General features: G+C 41.7%; 1 protein-coding gene across 14 annotated transcripts in view; it reads right to left on the bottom strand.

Moving 5' to 3' along the window:
• Positions 1-13,947, bottom strand: part of LOC144595877 (leucine-rich repeat flightless-interacting protein 2-like) — a 119,498-nt gene that overhangs the window by 13,969 nt on the left and 91,582 nt on the right. For 12 of the 14 annotated variants that reach the window (XM_078403694.1, XM_078403699.1, XM_078403698.1 and 9 more), the window contains 3 exons: positions 12,540-12,632; positions 8,320-8,440; positions 612-5,445 (listed from right to left, as the gene is read on the bottom strand). In XM_078403694.1, coding sequence (XP_078259820.1) covers positions 1,460-5,445; positions 8,320-8,440; positions 12,540-12,632 — 4,200 coding nt within the window. In that variant the 3' untranslated portion in view covers positions 612-1,459. Of the gene's footprint in view, positions 1-611; positions 5,446-8,319; positions 8,441-12,539; positions 12,633-13,947 lie in introns of those variants that run through there. The other 2 variants (XM_078403707.1, XM_078403709.1) reach the window with 2 other exon arrangements.

The following is a 13,947-nucleotide window of genomic DNA, read 5'->3' as shown; positions in this document are numbered from 1 at the left end:
AGGTCCTGGCTCACTTATCTTCATTGATGATACAACTGCTGATGGTAGTAGCATAATGAATTCTGAAGTGTATAGACACATCCTATCTGCTCAAGTTCAAACAAATGCCTCAAAACTCATTGGCCAGCGGTTCATTCTACAGCAAGACAGTGGTCCCAAACATACTGCTAAAGCAACAAAGGAGTTTTTCAAAGCTAAAAAATAGTCAATTCTTGAGTGGCCAAGTCAATCACCCGATTTGAACCCAATTGAGCATGCCTTTTATATGCTGAAGAGAAAACTAAAGGGTCTAGCCCCCAAAACAAGCATAAGCTAAAGATGGCTGCAATACAGGCCTGGCAGAGCATCACCAGAGAAGACACCCAGCAACTGGTGATGTCCATGAATTGCAGACATCAAGCAGTCATTGCATGCAAAGGATATGCAACAAAATACTAAACATGACTATCATTTACATGACATTGCTGTGTCCCAAACATTAAGATGCCCTGAAATGGGAGGACTATGTAATTTCTACATGGTGAAACCAAAATGTATAAAAATGGCCTTTATTAAAATCTGCCAATGTGCACTTTAACCACATGTGATTTTTTCTATTACAAATCTCAAATTGTGGAGTACAGAGGCAAATAAATAAATGATGACTCTTTGTCCTAAACATTATGGAAGGCACTGTAAGTAGACAGGTAGCAATGTTGTATCACAAAGAGTCTCTCTCTAACCCAAGAGTCACTACACAGTGTTCAGAACAACTCTAGCAAACTTACCTGTCCTGGACATTGATCAGAGACAGAAACCCTACCTGGTCAGTATGCAGTAGTTATTAGAGGGTGATCAGGAGCAAGAACCTCACTTGATTTTGCCATCTCTAATAAGAGAGTCACTGGATACTGGTGAGGAATCTGTCTGATTTGCTCAGCCTAATTCTGGCATGTTGTGACCCAGTTGCAGCCCCTTTCCAACTGCTTTATTGTTCAAAAAGAAAAATAACCTGGATCCCTCCAATCTATATTGTGTACTGACAATTCATATTGATTTTGCATTCAAAACACTTCATTAAGCAGCAAGTATTCATTGTATAATTGCTCAGCATTAACGGAACAATCATGGCCTTGATCTTCATATTGCACCATGAAATTGTGGCTACATGGCAGCAAGAAGATCAGTTTAAGACAGGTAGCCAATTGTGGTCTGAGGAAAGTGCAAGGTTTACCTTGATCTGCTCACAAAGACCGTGCACATCATGGGAAACTGAAAGTACAGGCAAGATGTGCAGGTAGCCAAAGGCTAGAGAAGCTGGGTGCTAGTGAAGCAGGATAGAGCAAGCCTCAGAATATAGTGCAAATAACAGCTCAGGGCAAAATTAAGCTTCATCATAAATGACAAATATACACATTTATATTAAAATAACAATTCTGATAAAGTGATTACAGTAAAATCTACTGACTTCTAATAGATCTCATGATAATGAACACTCATCTTTACTTTTGCTTTTTCTCTTACTATCCTTTGCTATCTTAGAAAGCCCCATTTCATCATCTGCTACTTTCATATTTCCTTCTGCTCCACTTATGTTGGACATGCCCTTCTGACTCTCACTCTGAGGCTGCTCATCATACTCTGCATCCTTATCACAATCAGTGTTAGGTTTTAGATTCTCATTGGACCTGGGTTCAGCCTCACTTTCAGCAGATGTCTTTCCCCTTTCCTCCTCACTCATAGGTGCCTCCTTATCATCTCGAATTTCACCTTGCAACATTTCATTTGTCCCTTTATCCCACTCAAACTGTTGCCCTTTCTCAGAATCCTCATCTTTGCCTCTGATCTCTTGTTCTTCAATACCACTCTGAATATTTGTTGTGTCTTCTATCCTTGTTTTGATTGTCTCAGAGTCCTGTATCTTTTGTTCTTTATTGGCGCCAGAAATATCTCTTTCACTTGTTACAAGAATCACTTTTTCACCATCTTGAATTCTTTGGTTAGTAACTTCCCCCAATGACATGCTACCCATTGATGAATCCTGCTGCCCACCTTCTGTTAGTTCTTCATTTAATTCACACCTTGCTTTTTCATCCTTTTCTTCGGAACTGCTAACAACCCTTTCTGATGTCTGGGTATTATCCTCAAATATTTTATTACAATTATTGGTATCCAGTATTTGCTTTGTTTCTTTCTCATCCCCAGCTTGCAGGTGCTCTTGTGCTGTTGGCTCTTCAGTTATTCCAGTCACCACCTCTCTCACCATCTCTTGTTCAATTTTGTTATCCATTGCCTTATGAACACTCTTGAAATTACTCTCTGGTTTGCCTTCAGATATTTCTTCAAAGCTCTTACTCTCCAATTGATTGGTTTTGCTGCTGTCATGAACTTGCCCCTTTAAATGCCACACAGTTTTGTCATCCATGATTTCACCCAGATTTCCCTTTCTTGTCAGATCAGTAACCTTTGTTTCGTCTGACTTTTCAACTGTACATACTTCATTCTCCTTTCTCTGCTCTTTTCCTAGACTGTCTGTGCCATGTTGTTCATCACTTTTTTGTCCAGTCCTGACTGTTTTCTTCTCTTTATCTTCAGGGTCTTTGAAGTCAAGCCCTTCCACTCCTCGGGGTCTCTTGACTTTTCCCTCCTTACCTCTGGGCCCTATGACATCATCATCCTCTTCTATGGGGCCTTCGAGCTCATCATTCAAATCACTGGGGCTTTTGATCATATCCTCCTCCTCCTCCTCTCCGGACCCTTTAAAATGGCCCCCTTTCTCTCCTCTGGGAACTTTGATTTCATCATCCTCATCTCCTCCCGAGCCTTTGATCCCACCGTCACCTATACTCGAATCATCTGCTACAACAGAACTCATGACCGTATCCCTTTCTTCATCTTTGATGTTATCATCATCTATGGAACTTTTGACCTCATCTTCCTCTTCATTTCTGACCTCATCATTCTCTTCTCTGGGATTTATGGTCTCATCGCCCTCTTCATCTTTGACTTCATCTTCTTTAAAACCTTTGTCCTTAACTTCCTCTTCATCAACCTCATCTTCCTTTTCTCTGGGACTTTTGACCCCATGCACCTTTTCATCTTTTACTTTATCATCCCCTTTGTAGCTTTTGACATCATCTTCTTCTTCATCTCCAACATCATCCTTTTCTCTGGAACTCTTGACCTCATTCCCCTCTTCATCTTTGACTTCATCATCTTCTTTGGGATTTCTGACCTCATTCTCTTCCTCAACTCTGGAGTTTTTTACTTTGTTCCCCTCTATGCCGTTGACACTATTAGCTTCTCTGGTACTTTTAACCTCTTCTCCATCCTTGCCCCTGGGGATATTGACTTCATTGTCTTCTTCAATGGGGCTTATGACTTCAACCTCTTCACATGTGGCATCATCATCCACTTCTTTGAAGGTTTTGGACTCATCCTCCTCTTCAACCTTGGAACAATTGATTTCATCATCTTCCTCTTCAGGTCCCCCAAATATATTTGAACAGGGGCGTTGAAACTCACTTTCATCTGCCAGAATCTTAACCTCACTGCTAATATCTCCAGAGATGTCCATCACAATATTTTCTCCTTGGCTTTCCAAATTTGCTTTATATTCTTTCTGTCTTTTAATGGTACATTCTTTCGGACCAAGAGTCTCATATAGATCACTTCTTGAAATGTTGCTGTTATTTTCCTGGTCATTATCCCCATCATTGCCTCCATCCACATTAGCCTTGGAGCCCTTGACACTTCCTGCACTTTCACTTTCACTGACCTCATCTATCTCCCAACTCTCTCTATAATATGAAATTCCATCTGTAACAGTCTCTTTGTCAGTACCTTCATCCGCTTCATAATCCTCAATGTCACTGTCTTTCATGTTATTCTCACTTTTATCGTTTCCATGGCCTTTAACTTTCCCTTTATCGTCTTCCCCAAGTTCTCTTGCTCTATCCTCATTTCCTTTGGGCGTCTTGACTTCGCTTTCAAATTCTACTATGTTACTCTCATTCTCAGTTTCTATCTCATTTTTCTCCTCATTCAATGTAATTTTCAGGAGACAGTCATGTTCTAAACTGTCTTCCACGTTTTGATGCTGCAACAGTTGTCTGGCCCCATCCTCTGGCTTTGCAGTTGTGTTGGGCTCACCTTCATTTGGCAGCTGTTCTTTTCCTAGTTCACAATCCTTCACTTCCTCATCCTGTGGACACATTTCTGTTCTCTCTTTCACAACCACATCATCCCTCCACTCTTGATCTTCATTATGAATGAGTGCATGGTTGACTTCATCTTCTATCACAGGCTCTTTCTCCCCTCCCAATCGGCAAGTATCATCTTTGTCTTCTTCCAACTCCTGCATGGCTGCTCCAGTTGTTAAACCATTCCCGACCTCAACTTTCTTTGCCATTTCTTCTACTTCTGCCAGCTCTTCAGAAACTGTGAATCCACCAACTATTGGTTGCTTCTTCCTCCCCAGATCATTTAATCCCCCTTTCTCTGTTCCATCTATCTCATAGATGCTTTCTCCACCGGACCTAAATTGATCATTGAGCAATGGGCCAATCTCCTCACTCTTGATTACATCATCCTGAAGATATGATGAGCAGATTTCAGTCTCCTGAACAGTCCCAATGACTGTTTGCTCATGTTCTGCCTTTTGTATCACCACCCTATCTAGTTCCTTCTGATCAACCTGGTCAGATTCACCAGGTATTTCTTGTGTTCTTGTTAAGTTTCTCCTTTTCACCTCAGGTGACACTATCCCTACACAAACATCCTCTCCCAGATCTGGCAACTTCTCCTGCAATTCATGCCCAGACATCTGTTGCCGAAAAATTTCTACAGCTTTTTCTACTACATTCTGCACTATTTGCTGAGTTTTCTCCATAATCATTTGATCGTCAGCTCCTGTTCCAATAACATCATTGTGTACAACATTTACATCATTCCCAATTTCAATATGTTTTTCCTTGATCATCCCTCCATGGAAACCTGGACCCCCTTGTTCATTCTGAAACCTCTCTTCATTATTCAAAGTCTCTTTAGAATTCTCCTGCAGCTGATTCACTTTTATTCTTAGATCACTTTCACTCTCACTCTCCTCTCTGCAACTATAGCTCTGCATTGCTTCTTCAGATCCCGGGGCACTATTTATTCTCTCAGTTACCTCTTTATCTCCAGTGTTTTGTGTGTCACATGCACTTTTCTCTCTGTCATCAGGATTTGGTGCAGTACATTCTATTTGGTCTGCATTTGCATTATCTCTTACAGTCACTGTTGGTGTATCAGTCTCAGTCAGTTCCTCACAATTCTCAGTTTTGTCCTTTTCTTCCACATTATCCATTAACATTTCCCGATTCCCAGTCTTGTCCATCTGTTCATCAGTTCCAGTATTCTGCATGTCTCCTTTTTGCTCAACAGCCTTCAAAATGTCATTCCTCATTTGCAATCCGTGGCATTCTCCTATAAGGATCATTGGAAGAGGTGAAGACAATGTGCCTGAGTTAACCCTTCCGAGTTAGGACCATTATCTAAAGAGCTGTAATTTGACAAGCATTTGTATTCCCCAAGCAAGAAAATACAGATGCTGGAAATCAAATGAATTGTTTTGAGGAATGGCCACTAATCTGAAACATCAACTTTCTTTCTCTCTCCACCTGATTTGCTGAGCATCTCCAGCATTCCCTTTTTTTATGTGTAGCCCCCAGTTCTGGCTTTTGTAAAAACATTGTTGCAAATGTTTTCACACTAGCCCTCAACGAATTTTGATAAAGATTGATTAAACCTTAAAAAATAAAATGATTTACTATTTGTGTGTTTTTTAAGTTTATTTTCAGGATCTGGCCATTGTCAGCAAGGCCTGCTCTTATTGCTCATCTCCAATAGCCCTTGAGAAAGTAAAGGTGCGCCACCTTCTCAAACCACTGCAGCCTTCTTTTTTAGGTACATCCATTATGTTTTTTGGAGCGTATTCCAGGATTTAGATCTAGAAATTATAATATATTTTTAAGTCAGGATGGCTTGTTTTATGTGTTTTTATGTCTTGTATATTTATGTCTTGTGTAAGAATCTTCAGATGTAATGTTCCCATACACATTTGGCCATTATCCTTCCCGATGATATAAGTAGTGATTTGGGAGATGTCGTCAGAGTAACTCCTAGTGTGTAACTCCTGACACACTTAAGCCGCTGTACACCATTGGGGGAGTAAATTAATGTTTCAGGCAGTGGAGAATTGTAGACCTGCGACCATTCAGGCCAGTGGAAAGTATTTCACCACATTCCTGACTTGCAAATAATGTAAAAGGCTTGAGTGTCAGAAGGTGAATCACTAATTCAAGAAAACCCAGCTTCTGACTTGCTCTTGTGTCCATGATATCTATGTAATTGCTCCAGTTGAGTTCCTCCTCAGTGGTGGCCACCAGGATGTTTATGATAGGGTCTCGACATTGTTTGCCACTTATCAGCCCATGCTTAAATATTGCCTATTGTCTGTAGGTGTGGACTGCTTCATTTGTTGAGGAATTGGGAATAGAATTGAACATTGTCAAATCATTAATGAACATCACCAATTCTGATCACATGATGAAAGAAAAGGCACTGGTGAAGCAGCTGAAGTTGAATGGGTCTAGGACACTGTCATGAGGAATTTAAATAGCAATGTGCTGAGTCTAAAATGATTGACCTCCAACAATCTCCTTTTGTGTCAGGCATGACCTATACTGCTGGAGTGTTTTCTCCATGATGCCTATTTACTTTAATTTTAACGTGGTGTCTTGCCGTCACAATTAATCAAATGCTATATTGATGTCAAGGGCCGTCATTCTCATCTCACCTCTGGAGTTTAGTTCAGGTCCATGTTTAGACCAAGGTTTTACTGAGGTCTGGAATAGAGTGCCCCAGGCAAAACCTTTGCTAGACATCAGTGAGTCGGCTCCTGGTGCACAAATGCTGTTCGATAGCACTGTCAGAGACAATTTTTATAACTTGTTAGTTAATTGACCAACAGGGTGATAAGAAGCCAGATTGGATTTGTCTTTCCAAGGGCATTTGAATGGGACAAATCTGGGCAATTTTCCACATTGTCGGGTGGATGCTACTGTTGTAACTGTACCGGAACAGCTTGACTAAATGTGCTGCTAGTTCTGGAGTGCATATCTTTAGGACAGCAGCAGGGATGTTGTTTGGTACCATAGCCTTTGTTGCATCCAGTGCTGTCACCAATTTCTTGATAACTGAATCAAAGTGATTTTTTTGGGAAATGGTGGCAGTGGAATATAATTCACCTTAACGGCCACTTACACTTCAGTTTGTGTGGAGGGGAACCTTTGACAGATGCAGTAGCAAGCAGATGCCAACAGGTGGTAATGTTACTCTGTGGAGAATAATGTATTGAAATGCTCCTGGTAACAACCACATTCTAAATTATATCACCCTTCCACGCTCCAGTCTCAACCACATCAATGAAACTTGCCCTAAAATTCCTTGTAGTTAATATTAAATATAGAATCCTTCCTATTCCCTCTCAGTTCGCTGCTCCTTTCAAAGGAGACACAGTAGAATTTGTCCAATTTAGAGAGTAGCATTATCTGTGCAGTGAACCTCAGCAATGCAGCCACTCCAATTCCAGCTGGCAATAAAGTACTAGCCAGCATAGTGGAATAGCCCACAGCACTGGGATGCTCCCACCTCTGTTATCTCATTCTTCAGTTCTATTCTATACTTGGGCTCTGACTGCAGTCCCTCTTTGCAATCTATAATACACTCAATTTGAAAACCTCCCTCAATTGCTGTACTTGGTAGATGATTATCTTTCAACTTTCCAAAAAGGAGAAAGTCTCGAACAAAATGCTACATTTCCTGCAAGACATTAGGTCAGACACTGCACTTTCATCTCTACCACTTGTTTCTAAATTCAGCCTAATGGCAGGTTTCCCATGCCTACTGGTTGGAAGGGACCAACCTGAAATGGGAATGAGCTGACCACAAACAGACACAATAATATTAACAATTCCTGATGGGTTATGAAGTTGAGAGGCATCAAAAATCAACTGTCACTGCACCAGTTCTCTTGGACACACTGGTGCAATGCACAATAAATCAGGTTAGTTACTGCATTGCTCTATTTATTCAGGTCCGATGGTTCAGCAAGGAAAAAAGTTTAGTTTTTTGCTACTTCAATTAATGCTCTCTAACAGTTTAACTCATTAGCACACATTTGCTCTATGATCCATATCAGTTCCATTCCTGGCTTCTTCCTTTGGTCCTTTCATACTCCTTTGTCAAGAGGATATTTTCAAGGTTGAATAAGTGACTCTTTCAGCATCCTGCACTTACCTAGAGGTTTGTCGCTGGAGCTCTGTTGCTGGGCCTCAGCCTGAGGCCTTGTCTGAGCTGTGTGTGCACTCCCTTCTTTGCCAACATGCTCAGCTTCTCCGTTTGTCATCAGCCCATGGGCCTGGGATAGAGAATGAACTATTGTTACAGGGAAGAACTGACCCCAAATCTTGACAAGTTCCCCACACAAGTACAGAAGCAATATTTAGCCCACCTGGTCATGTAGCTGTCTTGAGATCCTTCAAGCGGCTACCAGATGCAGCACACTCAGTTTGGAGGCCGTAGGCACTGATCTTTCTGATATAACTTGGTATGTTAACAGCTTGGAGTTTACAGTGGGTACAATTGGTACGTTTGTGGATGACACAAAAAATTGTGGAACTTTGGATAGCGAGGAAGGTTGTCTCATGCCACAGCATAGGTTGTATGGAAATTTGGATAAAGAATTTGTAGATAGATTTAATCCTGACAAATGCTAGGTAATGTGTTTTGGGAAGGGGTGGGATACATACAATAAATTATAGGGCATGGTTGCATTCCTAAAAAATGGTCCATACGCTGATATTCCAGAACACAAAGCCACACCATTTGCACATACGTCAGGAAAAGTGGGTTGAAAAAATTGTTTTCACATAATTCTGTGAGAACGAATTTTATTCCTGATCTCAGATTTTTGGGTGTAATTTATGAATTCTGTAAGGGCTAATTTCTGTTAGACAAACAGCAGTAACTTAAAGGTTGCCTCTTTAAGGCTATACTTGGATTATCGTGAGCACTTCTGGTAGCCACACCATCAATTGCACTGGAGAAAGTGCCGATGAAATATATCAGGACGTTGCCTGGATTGGAGGACTTTAGTTGTGGAGAGAGATTGGACAGGCTTGGCTTGTTTTCCTGGAGAGCAGGAGGCTGAGAGGTGATTGATTAGTACATAAGATTATGAGAGACATAGATAGGGTAGATAATCAGAATCGTTTTACTATGGTAAGAGAATCAAAAACTAGAGGGCATTGGTTTAAGGTGAATGGAAGGACCTGATTGTATTTTTCTTTACACAGAGTGCCCTATATCTGGAACATAATGCCAGAGGATATGCTGTAATCAGAAACAATGACTATGTTTAAGAGACATTTGGGCAAATAGGCCTAATGCAGGCAAATGGGATTTGTATAGATGGGCCAAATGGTTGGCATGGCTGTGGATGGAGAGTGCAAAAGACCCGTCTCTGTGCTGTACGACTATACATCTCCACCTTATAGGCAGACAGTATTTTTTTGTGATGGTTCTTGCGCCTTTGGCTTGCCAACATCTCTAAAAAGTTCATCATTATTATTTCGCATTCAGACCACGTGACACATATCTTTATTAACAGTGCGTATCGACAACTGTTTGTCCACAAAAAAAGCACTGCTGATGGGAATACATTTTCCCAGCTCAAAAGAGTAATTACTATCATAGCTTTATCTCTCCAGCTTCTATTCTTTAGTAGAGAACATCATAACAGGTAACGGTCTCCATTCAGAGCTTTGTTCTAGCTGTTCACACTACATACATAGAGTACAGACAGGCTGTTTGACAGCAGGGGGAATCCTAGTCAAGCCCGCCTTGTTCTCACCCAGTAATATTGGATAGGAATTGGGAGATGGAGGCCACAATGATTTCTCCTCTGTGCTCAGAAGTACTGAGACTAACAATAACATTACCCTGGCTGCTGAGCCCAAACTGCTTCCTATTCATCACATGGTTCACATAGAAGATAAAAGATCGTAGTGGAAGGATGTCATTCTGTCTGGAGGTCTATGAAAAGTGGTGTTCCACAGGGAACTCCATTGTTTGTGATATGTATAAATGACTTTCCAAAAATGTAGATGAGGTGGTTTGTAAGTTTGTAGAAAACAGAAAAAATGGTGGCGTTATGGACAGTGAATAAGGCTGTCAAATGAGATGGTGGGATATAGTTCAGTTACAGATATGGGCAGAGAAATGGCGGATGGAGTTAACTCAGGGAAGTGAGCGGTGCTCTACTTTGGGAGGTCAAATGTATGGGGAAAGTATACAGTTAATGGCAGGACCCATAACAGCATTGACATGGATTTTGGGGTCCAAGTCCATAGCTCCTTAAAAGTAGCAACACAAGTAGACAGAGTAGTAAAGAAGGTGCACAGTGTGCTTGCCTTCATTAAGCAGGGCATTGAGTAATAAAACTAGGAAATGATGTTGCAGTTTTATAAAACAATGGTTAGGTCTCATTTTGAATATTGTGTGCAATTCTGGTTACCCCATTACAGGAAGGATGTGGAGGCTTTGCAGAAGATGCAGTACAGGTTTACCAGGATGTTGCCTGGAGTTAACGGTATTAGCTACAGGGAGAGGTCAGAAAATCTTTCATTGAAGCATTATAGTCTGAGGAGAGAACCGATAGATGTTTATAAAATTAAGAGAGGCACAGATTACAGCTCTGCATTTAATACAATCATACCCAGCTGACTGGTCTCCAAGCTGTCCGACCTAGGCTTCGAACACAACATCTGCCTTTGGATAAAGGACTTTCTAACAGACCGGCTGCAGTCTGTCAGGATGGGCCCTCACCACTCTCCCACTCTGTCACTCAGCACAGGGGCTCCACAAGGCTGTGTGCTGAGCCCCCTCCTCTACCCTCTCTATACCTATGGCTGTATACCAACCTACAACACGAACACAATCATTACATTTGCAGACGACACGACAGTGAGGGGCTGATCAGTGAGGGCAATGAGTCAGCTTACAGGGAGGAGGTACAGAGGCTAACAGGGTGGTGCTCAGAAAACAACTTGGCACTCAACACCAAAAAAGCAAAAGAGCTCATCATCGACTTCAGGAAGAAGCAGGGTGACCATCCCCCACTGCACATAAATGGAGAAAGAGTGGATAGAGTCTCCAGTTTCAGGTTCCTGGGCACCCACATCTCAGAAGATCTCACGTGGTCAACCAACATAAACTCTCCGGTTAAGAAGGCACCTCCTAATAACACTCAGGAAAGTCAACCTGCCAAAACAGCTGCTAGTGTTCTTTTACAGGTGCTCCACTGAGAGTGTCCTGACACATGGGATCCTGGTGTGGTGTGGCAACAGTTCTGCGGCTGACAAGAAGGCTCTGCAGAGAGTCATCAACAGCCCAGAAGATCACCAATATGCGTCTGCCTGCCCTGGAAGACATCTATAGCTCCCGTTGCCTGCTGAAGGCATCCTGCATCCCGAAGGACTCATCTCACCCCGCCCATCACTTGTTTGCCCTTCTGCCCTCAGGAAAGCGCTACAGGTCCATCAAAGCGCACACCACAAGACTAACAAACAGTTTCTACCCTAAGGCCATCACCAAACTGAACTCTGCACTGAAAGCACACCCCTCACAGACAATATTTATACTGTACAATATCTACCTCTGTGCAATACTGATATATTCATTTATAATATTTATTTTTATAATACTATTCTGTGCATTATCTTATATTCTGACAAGGTGCAATATCTTATATTCTGATAAGGGAGCATACGTAGGTATAATGTGTATGCGTGTGTGAATCTGCGTGTATGTGTCACAGTGTGTGCATGTGAGTGTATGAACAGTTTTTATTTTTCTCACTCTTTTACTGTTATTTTATTGTTATTTTTTATCTTGTACATTTGAGTTCATGCAGTGCGCCTGAATTTCATTGTATGCACCACTACAATGACAATAAAGAAATTCATTCGTTCAGATGAGACAGTCAGAACCTTTTTCCTCAGGGTAGAAATGCCAAATGCTAGATGGCATAGCTTTAAGATGTATGGGGTAAGTTTAAAGGTGACATGCTGAGCACGTTTTTGTTCTACACAGAAATGATAGGCGCCTGGTAGGCATTGGTATGGGTGGTTGTGGAAGGACACAGAATAGAGACATTTACGAGGTTTTTGGACAGGCATGTGAATATGCAGAGAATTGAGGGATATGGATCATGTGCAGGCAGAAGGAATTAGTTTAACTCGGTATCATGGCAGAGACATTGTGGGATGAAGGGTCTTTTCCTATGCTGTATTGTTCTATGTTCTTGTAATAGCTTGCAAGCTATCCTTGTTGCTGCAACTTGCAATCCACCCCTCCCTAATCATCAAATTCAAAATGCTCATTCATACATGCAACAGAAAGCCCAGAACATCAGACTTCTGACATCGAACAAATGCTTTCCAATCCCGAATCCGTACCTTCAGTCTCTCCTTCAGCATCATAACCTCATTCCTAAGCTCATCTCGATCAATCCTGATGGCTTCAGAGTATTCCTTCTGCCTTTCTAAGGCCTAATGCATCAGTGACAGGAGACAGATGAGAAAAAAGACAAATATATGTAAAAATAGACTGGGAAAAGCAGACTCTGTGGAGGCAGAATTCAAGTTGAGAAAATACAGGCAAGATTCAAAAGATTTAAGCAAGCCCAGCAGGCTTATGTCTTCAACATTAGTTGAAGGTAACAGTTCTCATCACAATACATGGGGGTCAAATTCCTTTTGTTATGCCGTAAACAATTCTTGACACCTCACAGACACTGGAGTGTTACAAAATAGCCTTAGGAGAGTGCGTCAACCTGAAAGGAGAAAAAGACAGCTGTGGAAAATGAGAGTAAGGAGTTCCATGCCCAGGATTCAGTTCTGTTTGGTAGGTGAGGAAGTGCAGGCCTGTGGGAGGAGTATGACCACTGCAGGCATCATAAGTTTCTGTGGGGACAGGCTACAAGATTTCTGGTCAGTGAGAAAGTGGATCACCTTTCAGTTCTTTTCTGCAGTCTTCCACAGTGCTACTTTCTCTGTTACAATCTCCGATCCACATTGTGGCGGAAATGGTGCCCCATCCACATGTATGACAGCTGCAAGTGCATAATAGGTTTCCTTGCACTGCAATGAGCCAGCAATAAACCCACAACCTACTGATGCTCAAACTCACTGTGGGCACCAGTCCTGGAACCAATACTATTTTTGCTATCTTTGCCTCATTACATTCCATTCATTCTCTGAGAGGCACTGTTTCCCACAGAAGTCCTTTCCAATCTTTGAAATAATGATTGCTATGCCCCTAACATCTTTGCTCTTAGGACCTAAGAATATGATAGTAACTGCTCACATGACTCCCTCTCATGCAGATACATGGCGACATGATAATTTGCTTTTGATTCAGGTGATGATGTGTTCAGGCCCAGATCTAAAGATTTAAGCACATAATCATGGCTGATATTTCACTGCAGTTCTAAGGGAGGGTTGTGCTGTTGTCTTTCAGCTGAGGTATTAAACCAGGGCCCAGTATCCCACGATGGAGTTGGTACCACAGGACTATTTATATTCACCTTTCAATCGCTATCACTGAGAAAGATTATCTGGTTATTTTCAGCTGCTGCTTGTGAAACCCTGCTGTGTATGACCTGACTGCCACTTTTCCTGCAGTGACTATGCTGCAAAGGTGCTTCCTTAATAGGCTGCAGTGTCTTTGGTAGACCAGAGGTAATGAAGGGTACTAGTTAAACACAAGTGTTTCTTAGCTCAAACTATAGGAATGAAGCCCATGCTTGTGGAACGTGACACTGCTTTAATACCTTGGAAGAAGTGAAAAGAAATACACAATTGC

Source organism: Rhinoraja longicauda, chromosome 8, assembly GCF_053455715.1.
Source record: "Rhinoraja longicauda isolate Sanriku21f chromosome 8, sRhiLon1.1, whole genome shotgun sequence".
NCBI classification, from domain to species: Eukaryota; Metazoa; Chordata; class Chondrichthyes; order Rajiformes; family Arhynchobatidae; genus Rhinoraja; species Rhinoraja longicauda.
This window is presented reverse-complemented; position numbering and strand designations above follow the sequence as displayed.